We start from the raw sequence: 11,376 nt of genomic DNA, 5'->3' as shown, positions 1-11,376 counted from the left end.
ATTTCTATTGCCATTTTAGGATCAGTGACAGCGAGTCCTGGGAAGGCGAGATGTTCTCACACTAGATTTTATATGTCCAGTGTCCGGTTCATGTCCGTCCATCCTTTTCTGTAGAGACTGACCTGCTTGCCTTAAGCAGAACGCCAGACGCAGAATGCACTTCATATCATACTGCAGTGGATGAAATAAACGATGCTGCAGACAGAAGGGCAGCTCTGCTGGATCAGGCCCAGGGTCCACTGAGTCCAACCTTCTGTTCACACGGGGGCCAGCCAGCTGCCAGGGGCCAACCCACAAGCCAGGCAGAGCGCTGCACCACCCTCCGTGCTCCCCAGCAATTTGGGTGCATGGACATACCGTCCTCGATGCAGTCCAAAAGAGCCCATGCCAAATCAAACATTAGTCTTTGAGGCGCTACAAGACCTCTTGTTTTTGTTTGTTTGGGACCATCCAGAAAGTCAGCTTCTGACTTCCACACTTGCTGAAGACAAAGTTCAATTCACAGATCTCTTCCTCCTCCTCCTTTTTACAAGAATTGTTTCTTCTTCCGGAACTCCACAAGTGTCCTGGCTTCCTTCCAAGCAGTCTAAAGGGTGCCTCATATTTTTGAAGGCCGAGCATGTCCTTTCTTCTCCACTTAAACGTCAGAAAGGAGATGGGGGTCAGCAGATGTTTTCGGGGTGAGCACAGCGTGCAAGCGCTTCCTTGCTGGCAGGGAGTTCTCCTGCCTTGTCCTCCACCTTTGTCTGGACAGGGATGTACCAGTAGGGTTTGCTGCCCACGTGTGATTTCTGGAGCGGGGTGGCCGTGGCCGCGCGCTCAAGGCGGTGCGGCTGGGGACAGCCAGCTTTCTGGCAGCAGCTGCTGCGACTGCGCCAGGAAGCCCAGCGGCTGAAGCTGTGGTCCTGCTTCTCGAGGAGACTGGTGGTCAGCTGGCACCTCTGCCACTTCCTTTGGATCTCGGTCTGGACCTGGAGGAAGGAGGGAGAAAGGAGAGAGAAGTGTTGGGGAAAGCCAGAAGAAGGGAAGGGAAGGGAAGGGAAGGGAAGGGAAGGGAAGGGAAGGGAAGGGAAGGTCCAGCAGTCGGGGCTTATTGGAGAGGCCATTCTGAGAAGACATGATAAAAGCATACAAAACTATGCCTGGGGCAGAGAACGTGGCCCGTGCCAGAACCCAGTGGGGTCACCCCATGAAACTGATGGGTGGGAGTCCCAGAGGAGATCAAAGGAAGGAGTTCTTTGCAGAGTGCAGAGTTCAGTGGCGAAGTTTGCTTCCACAAGAGGGAGCGATGGCCACCCATGTGGAAAGCTGCACAGAGGACCTGCACACCTGTCCTCCCTTTAGGGGTCCTGCTGGGGTGTCTGGTTGTCCACTGGGGCGATGGAAAGCCAGGCCTCCTGGTCCCCCACAGCTCCCCTTCTGTTCCGAAGCAACCCAGCTAAGTTGACCAGGTGGGACTTGAGTCCCGGAAGAAAATGGTCCAGCACAGAGGGCCAGGAAGCCGCCTGAGAAAGCACCGTTCATGCTAGATTCCAAGGCTGGGCCTTGGCTTTCCTGCTGCTTCTGGCACGGCTGGGCTTCCGGTGTGGAGAGCCCTTCTCAAACGCATTGAGCAGGGGCAGAAGAGTCTTGCATTCATGCAAGGAAGGGGACGCTTGCAGGTCACCTCCCCAAGGCGGCAAAGAAGGTGCGCCCAGCCGCATGCGTAGGGGCCTGGGAGCATCTTGTCAACAACGTACCTCCTTATTGACGAAACAGTAGAGGATGCTCACCAGCAGGCCCTGCAAGACCAAACAGCAGAGGCAAAACAAGAAACGGTCAGTAACGGCATGGCAAGGGACGGCACGGCCTATTAACCCGCACTGCGCTCTTGCACAGCCGTCGCATCTGGGCTGCGCCACTTGCCTGGAAGGAGTTGAGGAAGAGCTCGAAGAAGAATTTGATGTACCGCAGGGTGCCCCGGGCCTGCTCCTCCGTGACCAGGGCAAACACCACCTCGTGAATGCCCAGCAGCGGGATGAGGGTCAGCGTTGACTTAGCCAACCTAACAGCAGGAAAAGACACTCGTGTGGGTGCTCACACAAGTGGGGAGCAGGAAGAAAAAGGCCCAGCCTAGCCCCAAACCATCACATACACATTGCCAATGCCTCTCTGGGCACGTTTCATGGGGTTGGGGTTAACCTTGAAAGCTCTGCGAGTACAACCCTGTGTACGCTGAAACAGGAAAAACGTCACCAAGCACCCAGCATTCCCAGCGAGTAACGCTAAGAGGGGCATGCTGGGAACTGGAGAAGCTCTTTCAGTCCCACCGTGCGTGACATTGCAGCTTGAATGGCTCAGGGCACCGATGGGGAAACTTTCAGAGACTGAGTGCCCAAAGTGCAACTCAAAACCAACATATTTATCGCAAAGTGCCAACACTGCAATGAAACCTGAAAACTGAGGTTTTACTTTAGAAAAAACACCTCCCAGCCAGTCCAAGCAAATATATATATATATCCTTGGCAGGGCACTGACCAGGCATGCAAAAGCTCAGACGTGTTCTGGCCAATGAGTCACGGCTCTTGACATCATCACTTGGCACTGCTATGCCTTTCTGACCATGCGCTTGGCACCAGAGTGCAGTGATATCCGATGCTTATCTGCTGGGGAAACGCTGGGGCGACGTGGCTCACGGGCCGACAGAAAGGGCTCTGTGTGCCCATGGTGGCACGCGTGCCATAGGTTCGCCACCACTGGCCTAACCCTACCTGGTGCACTCCTCTCACCCTAATAGAGGGGTAAAGTTCCACTGAAAAGAGGGCGATTTTGAAAAAGCCTTCCTCGAGTAGCGTTTTCTGCACAGCTCATCATTTCTGCCCATTCTAACCACATTCCAACCATCAGAATCCTGCCAGGACACCTCGTTTTCCGAACCCTAACCCTACCCTGGCGCACAGCCCTAACCCTAATATAGGGGTAAAGTTCCATTGAAAAGAGGGCAATTTTGAAAAAGTTGTCCTTGGGTAGGTTTTTCTGCACAGCTCACAATTTCTGCCCATTCTGAAGGCATTCCAACCATCAAAATCCTGCCAGGACACCTCGTTTTCCTAACCCTAACCCTACCCTGGCACACAGCCCTAACCCTATAGGATGAAAGTTCCATTGAAAAGAGGGCGATTTTGAAAAAGCCTTCCTTGAGTAGCTTTTTCTGCGCAGCTCATCATCTCTGCCCATTCTAAACACATTCCAACCATCAAAATCCTGCCAGGACACCTCGTTTTCCTAACCCTAACCCTAACCCTACCCTGGCGCACACCCCTATCCCTAATATAGGGGTAAAGTTCCATTGAAAAGAAGGCAATTTTGAAAAAGTTGTCCTTGGGTAGGTTTTTCTGCACAGCTCACCAATTCTGCCCATTCTGAACGCATTCCAGCCATCAAAATCGGGCCAGGACACCTCGTTTTCCCAACCCTAACCCTACCCTGGCACACAGCCCTGACCCTAATATAGGGTGAAAGTTCCATTGAAAAGAGGGCGATTTTGAAAAAGCCTTCCTTGAGTAGCTTTTTCTGTGCAGCTCATCATTTCTGCCCATTCTGAACACATTCCAACCATCAAAATCCTGCCAGGACACCTTATTTTCCTAACCCTAACCCTACCCTGGTGCACAGCCCTAACCCTAATATAGGGGTAAAGTTCCACTGAAAAGAGGGCGATGCGCTACGCATGCCACAGGGTGGCCAGCCCTGGCTTAGGGCTTGGCTTCTGGAGGACCCACTGGATTCTGTGTGAACCTCCATGGTTACTGAGATCAGGGGCCTGTTCAAAGAAACCCTTGCTTTTTGGACAAACAGGAAAGGCCTTTCTCCTGCATTGTTCCCAAAGTCTGGAATACCTGCTCTCTGGAATTGCAAAGGTCATTCTCCCTGCATTCAGGAAGAAGGGTGGAAGCATAACTTTGCTTCTAAAACTTATGTTTTTAAGTTTCTTTAAAATATTTTGCTATATTTTTATCTGAATACACGATTTTGTTTTCTGCCATTTTCGTAGATCACCTACCTAAATTTATAGTCTGTGTAATGCATCTGTTGAGCCCGGAGTTTGGAAACCAGGATCTTAATAATGCGGATGAAGATAACAAAGTTGACCTGGGAAGTGTGAAAGGAAGAAGGATTGGCTCATGGTAAACTTGGCAGCTTAACAAAAACATTGAACCGCCATGCAGCAGTGGTGAAAAAAGCAAATTCCATGCTGAGCAACTATACTACAAATGGTCTTGGAAAGCTGCGTATATTCTAATTAGCAGACCTCAACACTGAGTACTGTAGACAGGTGTAGACTTAAGGCAAGAAGGCAACCAAAATGATCAAGGGGTTGGAGCAATTCTACGTGATAATATTACAGCTTTTGAGGCCTTTACGTTTAGGGCAAAAAACCCCCCCTTCATTAGCTTCCAGGCAGGGGAAGGCAAATTTTCCTTGTCCAAAATCCAGTTGTCTTGGCGTACACTCCCACGATCCCTCACCCCTGGCTATCCTGGCTAGGCACAGTGGGAGCTGTAGGCCAAAAAATCTGGAAGGCAAAGAGTTTTCCACGCCTGTTCACAGTGATGTGAGGGGAGATAGGGTGTATAAAATTGTATTTATGATTTTTATACAATGGTGTGGAGAAAATGGAGAGGGAGATATTTTTCTCCATCTCCCATAATTCAGTACTAGAACCCAAAAGAGACAGATGGTGAGAGATTCAGGTCACACAAAGGGTGCACAGTCAAACGACGGAATTCACTTCCGCGGCCGCCCCTTCGGTCGCCCTTAAAGAGGGGCCAGGCACATTCCTGGAGGAGAAGGCGGCCAAGGGCTGCCCATCCGGACAGCCGTGTTCTCCCTCCAGCGTCAGAGGTGGCCTGCCAGGGCACTGGGAAATAGTGGGCAGAGCAGCACTCTTGCGCTCACGCTTTGCTCTAGGGTTCCCTGGCAGGGCACCGGTTTGGCCACTGTGGGAACAGAACAGGGGCTCATCTGACCCGGCAAGGCTTTGCATAGGTTCCTGGCACAGAGATGGCCCCAAATTCCGTCCCTCACGTGCCCCATGAGGAGGCTCCCTGTGGGTTCCTAGGAGAGAGCAGGCCCGCTGGAGCAAAGGGGACGGAGTGGCCCAGCCGAGCTTTGCGCAGCCGCTCCGCTCCTCTGTGACTTACAAAGATTGCGAGCAGGATGGGACAACGGATGATCCACCAGTAGCCCATGTTGTCATTTCTCTCCCAGCATCTGGAAAAAGTGCCATTAAAAGGTGTGAAGAGGTTGAGGTGGGAAGAGGGGAAAAGACAGAAGGGTTTTTCAACAATGTCCTTGCTACTGATCATCAAATCTCAATCTCAATCTCAATCTCTCTCTCTCCCCGACAGACAGACACACAGACGCAGACACAGACACACACTCCTGTCTTTGTTTGGGATGGGCTGCTTTTGCCAAAAGATGGGTCAGTGCCTGGCTTGACCAAGGAAGCTCCAGCTGCGATCAAGGCTACAGAAGCAAGCGTGACCTTAAGAGGCGTTAAAATGACACCGCTGAACAACCACACAGGCAGGGGCAGTGGATGACTCCTGTGTCCACAGGGCTCCTCATCTGCTGGAGCTTTTATTTTGAATCTTATTTGAGCTGTCCTTGGTTTTGAACTCTACCAGCAAAGCAGGTTCACCACCATGGAGACTCTGCTAAAGCTCAGAATAAAAGCTGCAAGGGAGGAGGAGCCCCACTGGCACAGGTGCCTGCGGCCTCCCTGGCGTGGGGTCACGGACTACAAACAAAGCCCCTCAAGGACATTTATACACATATTGAATTGAATAATGACGACAGCAGCACATGGGTAGAGTTGGACTTGTGTCTGATAGACTTACTCATTATTTTCGTAAAGGTACCTCACCACCACCCAGGGGAGGACAAAAAGGATCGGAGTTCCTGCAGAGGGAGAAAGAGAGGCGTCAGCCGCAGGCCTCAGTGGAAGGCTCTGGACACGGGGCGTGTGTGCCACACAACGATTCCTTCCAGTTGTCAAGCGAGCGCCTGTGTACCGCTTTTGCATTCTGGGCGGAACCGGCTCCACCGTGAGGTCGAGAAGGGGACTGTCTGGGGGTGCCAGTTTGGAACATAATGGAAAGGGAGGACTACCCTGGGATGTATGTGTGGCTTTTACAGTGTAGTGACCCAGCTCTCTGGCGCCAGCCTGATTCCAGTGGGGGGCTCCCTTCTGGCAACTTAATCATTTGCTAATTCGTATTTATAAATAGGAATATCAGCTAAGTTCAACCTGCCCCAACCCCAGTGTCCTGCAGAAGTGCTGGGCTGCCTGTCTGTCCCGCTCCCGGAAAACCCCGAGTTCCGAACCAGGGAAGATCAGAGAGAGACCTCAGCCTGGGATTCTGCCCCCGTCTCTTGAACTCCTGCAGGGCTGAAGGTTTCTCTTGAATGCTTGCATTCATTTGTATCCACAGAAATTCAGATGCATATGAAGCCATTGCCAGTCGCTCCAACAGCCCCACTCACCCCATCCGATACACAGATAGCCGGGGAAATAGCCATCTTCGGAGAAAGCCATTGGCCCCAGCAGGTTGTGGAGGTAAAGCCCCTCTACCAGCAGCCAGTAATAGTTGGCACAGACACAGTACTGTGTCAGGATTTGTGCCACACGACAGTGCATCACAGCCTGAAAAGGGGAAAGAGAGAGAGAGAGAGAGAAGGGAAGATCAGTCCGGCGCGCTGCCTGTTACACCGCGCTGCCTTTCTGAGCCCGGTGGGATGGCCCCCCCGCCCCCCCACACTGCAATGGGATGCCCCACTGAATGGGAAGTACCTGTCCCATAGCAAGGCGGGAGAGGTCGCCTTCCTGCTGGAGCTCCTCGGGGAAGCGCAGCCGGAGGAGGCTGTCCCGAGCGAGGATGGAGGCCGCCCGCAAGGTGCAGGACAGGAAAAGGTTCATGTGGATGTAGTTGCGGATGCATCGGAGCTTCCTGGAAGGGGGGCACACGAGGAGGAGGAGGAGGAGGAGGAGGAGGAGGAGGAGGAGGAGGAGTCAGCTGGGCCACGTGCTGCGCATCGCCCTGTCAGGTGCAGGGGCCTGTCTGTGGCTTCCGTCAAGGGGGCGCTCAGCCTCGCAGGGGGCTTTGTGCGTGAACGGGCGGGTGAGGCTGGGTTGGGAAATGCCAGCGAGGAGAGAGGCTCCTTAGTTAGCTCTGCTCCAGGGAAGACCCAGGGTAAGGTGGGTGCCTCTGTTTCTGTGATGAAGCTTGCCTTCTTTTCCAACATGCCCCCCCCCCACCACGGTGTCTTTGGTCAGGAGCCCGAGACTCGTCTCGGAGGCTCCTGGGTCTTGTACCCCAAGGAAGCTCCAGAGGGGCAAATTCGGAGAGAGGATTTGGTCATGGAAAGGCAACGCAAGGCTTCCGCCTCCCCAGGCCCTGGCTCCTCCAAAAGACCCTGGGGGCCAGGTCCGCTGCATCCCGAGCAGGTGGGCTCGCCATCCACGGGCTCGGAGCCCTCCGACCGTGCGCTGCGCCGCCACTTCCCCACCTCTGCAGCTGGAGGGCTCCGAAACGGTCGGCCCCCTTTAGGAGACAGAGCCTCGGAGATGGGCCAAGCAGCCTAAAGGCGGGCAACCTCTCACTGCGGGCTCAGCCCGAATCTGCTCCTTGCTGGAGCACCAAACGACAACCCTGCCTGGCTTACATCCCCAGCACCACCTGGAGTTTTCTGCAGAACTGGCCTCTTTCCCTCCTGCAGACCAGGCGGACTTTGCCTGGATCCCACTCTAGATTTGATCCTGGCTGCAGCCTGATCCAGGATGAAGCGCAGGGTATTGGCAGAACCCAATGGTGCCAGTGCTTAGTTTTTCCTGCCTGATGTTTGATGCCTGGAAATCTCCCACAGTGACCTGCTGAGTACCTGAATGCTGCCAGAAGTGTCAGGGCCGCCAGCAGGGCCACCAGGGAAAAGGAGTAGCCCACCGTGTACATCAGTCGAAACTGCTCCAGAATCCACAAGTGTTTCTGAAAGAAAACAGAAATGCAGGCCATGGGCCACCTGGAATACCCACACTGGAAAATAACACATCCCTCCTTGATTTGCCGTTCCCCAGGAGACAATAGGGCATCCTCTCTATGGGGTTTATTAGCATAAGAATGGGAAAGAAGGGCTAGTGAAAGGCAAGGATCTCTCCACTGAAAGGAAGACTGGGGGGGGGGGGGGGGGGGACCCAAGGCTGCAATCCGATCCACTGGACACCAGGGAGCTGCTAGATTTGCCTCTGTTTGGTGGCCAAGTAAAGCAAAGGTTGGTTTCTCCCTAGTTTTCACATATTCTGTTATACAAGGATAAGGTAGAAATAGATCTTCCCAGCAACTGAACGCTTTCAGTCCCTTAATCATCAGCTTTTGATGAAGCAATTAAATATAAATCCACTGTTATGCACCAAAACTTCCTGATAAGTGCGTTGCACACCACGCCCTGTAAGCATGCGATCCCATGCATGCATGACTGCAGGGAGGACGACGGAATTGTACAGCTGGAAGGGCCTGCCAGGGCCCCAAGCCCCAGCGCCTGCTCGGGGCAGGACTCCATGCGACAGCCCCCGTGAGCGGCTACGCTGGAGCTTTTCTGTCCAAACATGCACTCTAGTTCAATGAAGACTGCAGCTGAGTAATTCATCTATGAAACGGGCTGCCCTTGCAGCGCCCTCTGGCAATGCTTTCTGGTTGCTGAACCTTAGAAGTGCCTGGGCCCAAGCACAGAGTGTTGCTCTGGACTAAACACCTTGCAAAAAAGGGCTGTTACCCACCCTTTGGTGCTCCCAGCCCAGTGGACGTACCTGCAAGGGGACCTCCTCCGTGAGGTCCTCGCACTGCGAATGATCCCTCCAGGGGTGGCCTGACTCATCCGCCACCCACTGTCCATCTGGGCCACATTTCTGGAACACGAAGCCGTCATGGACTGCGGAGGAAGCCGGAGAGAGAGACCGTGGGGCACAGTGACAACGCTTGATTGTGATTTATGATTTCCCTCTTGTTTCGGGACACCAGAAGAGCTGTGCTTGATGGGACCCAGGGCCCACCGTCTCCCAGCTCACACAACCAACTCTACCCATAGAGGACTCACGAGCAGGACATGGAGGCAACCGCAGCGTCTCTCCCATCCAGCGTCCATGAGTGCACTACACTGGCAACATTTATTTATTACATTTATATCCTGCTTTTTCCTTACAACGAAGTTTGCGTTCTCCTCGAGTAGGTTTGCATTCTCCTCATACATGGGTGCAAGAGGATGAAGGTGACGGCATTTGAAGACAAGTACATGAAGTGGGAGGAAGCCCACTGGTCCGTATATTTGCACATAGTCTACAAAAAACTACCCTAAGCAAGAGAGAGAGAGGATTCCTGCTTAAGGTTGTTCCGTTGGTCCCTTTAAATTCAGCAGGACTTCCTACTAAATAAATATGCCTAGGATTACACTGAGTAGCAGGATGTCATTTGTGGTCAGCTATATTTGAAATTCCATTTTTTTCTGTCAAGTAATCAACACATACAGCCTACATTAGAAAAGCTGCCCCAACTGGACACTCCGGAAGTTCATGAACTTTTTACCGAAGATTTGCCAGCTGCAGATTTTCCTTGAAGAATTAACTACAACAGATGTATTTCATCCCCACCCTTGAATCTAATTGCTCTTTGATGGGTTATTTCCAAATTAGAAAGGAGCCCCTTATTTCAGATTTGCAGACTGCTGGGTGTCTTTCATTCCATCCATGTGCTTATTGATGGAATCTGATTTCTCTGGGACAGAATTCGGTTCATTCTCAAATGCATAGTCATGCAAGCCCCGCAACCCCAAGGCCAGCTAAAAAACTGTCTACAAATCCGTGACATTCAGTTGACTCAGAAAAAGCTGGTCCACTGCGGAATCTCGAGGTCAGATTCACTGACATCCCAACTCCCTCCTTGCAACCCACACACATTTACTAGGGGGCCTGTCCCTCTCAACCTGTCCCGCAAACCTGCTCTTACCTTGTGGGTACCATGGGAGGTACCAGGGACACGGGACCTTAGCAGAGGCGTTGGGAAGGGTGTCACTCCAACAGACATACATGTCAAATGTACGGTTGCACACGAGGCCTGCACACGGAACCACAGAACAGTAGGGTCAGCAGGGTCCACAGAGGCCACCAGGTCCAGTCCCCTGCTCCGTGCAGGACACCAAGTCGAAGCATCCCGCTCAGGTGACCGTCCCACTTCGCCCTGAGTGTCCCTAGAGTGGGAGAGCCCACGGGCTTTCCAGGCGGCTGGTCCCACTGTCGCATCGCTCTGACAGTGAGGAGGGGAACTTTTCCTGATATCCAGCCTGAATCTGGGTTGCCTCAACTTGAGCCGATTGTTCTGTGTCCTACACTCCGGCATGGGGCAGGAGAAAGAGTGGGGTTCCCATGGCAGGGAGGGACGCTGGCCTAGAAGACTGCTTTAAAGGGGTCAGACCCATCCACGGAGATGGAGGAGGAGAGAGAGGCCCTGCATACTGGCTCCAGGCCTTTGGAGGTCCTTGGGAAACTGCCCTTCCTCAGTGAGTCACGCTTCTTGGCAGCCTCGTTGTCGCTGCCGCCCCCCCCCCCACCAAGCAGGAGCCCGTGCATAAGCAGCAAGACCTGCTGCTCCTCCGTCTCACCACCAGCATCGCCTTGGCCAGACTGAGCACAGACACGGGGAGGCACAGGCGTGATGAGGCGGAACAGCTCCGGGGGATTCTTGTCAGTGGGCCCCTGCGAGCAGACGGGCCTCCAGCAGTTGCCCGATCGTGCCTGCTGTGGGTGCTGGCCTTGCCAAAACACGCCAGCTGGGAGTCTCCCTGCCACGGCGCTGCCAGTCTGCCCAGGCCTTGTGAGAGCACACGCCGAGCTCTGCAAGTGCCGCGTCTTCCCTGGCACAGGAAAATGACTCTCCAGGGATGGCTCTGGGGATGGTTTTCGAACAACAGCGTTCTCAGAAATATTCCAAGAGGCTAGGGAGAAAAGGAAACACACCTGCGGGCCCGCATTCAGCACGCGTGGATCCTCGCCTCTCCTACCTGTGGGACGTGGATCTGTGGCCATCCGGAGGATACAGTCCTGGTGATACCGTTGCCACGCCTCAAACATGTCTTTCGCTGTGTCTTCAGCGGAGCTGGTCTATGGCAGGGGAGAAAAGCACAAGTCCAACAACAGGTACAGGCGGGGCGCCTAAAGGTTGGCATGTGGCACCGGGATGCCTCGCTGGGGGGAGGACAGCCTTGCCCCACGGGTGCCGGCCAGGTGAGTCGGGCAGCACATCCTAAAATTGGCAGCAGGTCCGCTGGCATCCCCGGCCTCACCTTTAC

General features: G+C 53.6%; 1 protein-coding gene across 1 annotated transcript; it reads right to left on the bottom strand.

Annotated features, from left to right (window-relative positions):
• Positions 1-662: 662 nt before the first annotated feature.
• On the bottom strand, positions 663-11,147 carry LOC123026074 (glucagon receptor-like). The gene is made up of 12 exons (XM_044435311.1): positions 11,089-11,147; positions 10,038-10,145; positions 8,846-8,967; positions 7,924-8,027; positions 6,836-6,992; positions 6,529-6,688; positions 5,883-5,943; positions 5,184-5,253; positions 4,043-4,131; positions 1,906-2,044; positions 1,740-1,781; positions 663-971 (listed from the first exon to the last, which is right to left on the bottom strand). The coding sequence occupies exons 1-12, from the start codon at positions 11,111-11,113 to the stop codon at positions 663-665; spliced, it is 1,386 nt and encodes a 461-aa protein (XP_044291246.1). The 5' UTR covers positions 11,114-11,147.
• Positions 11,148-11,376: the final 229 nt, after the last annotated feature.

Source organism: Varanus komodoensis, unplaced genomic scaffold (genome assembly GCF_004798865.1).
Source record: "Varanus komodoensis strain SLA01 unplaced genomic scaffold, ASM479886v1 scaffold29_1, whole genome shotgun sequence".
NCBI classification, from domain to species: Eukaryota; Metazoa; Chordata; class Lepidosauria; order Squamata; family Varanidae; genus Varanus; species Varanus komodoensis.
This window is presented reverse-complemented; position numbering and strand designations above follow the sequence as displayed.

Coding starts and splice junctions, on each gene's coding strand:
- LOC123026074 (XM_044435311.1), bottom strand. CDS start 11,113: ATGGCCACAGATCCACGTCCCACAG. Junction 2,045..4,042: donor TACACAGACTATAAATTTAG/GTAGGTGATCTA, acceptor TCCTGCTGTTAG/GTTGGCTAAGTCAACGCTGA. Junction 1,782..1,905: donor TCTTCCTCAACTCCTTCCAG/GCAAGTGGCGCA, acceptor TTGGTCTTGCAG/GGCCTGCTGGTGAGCATCCT.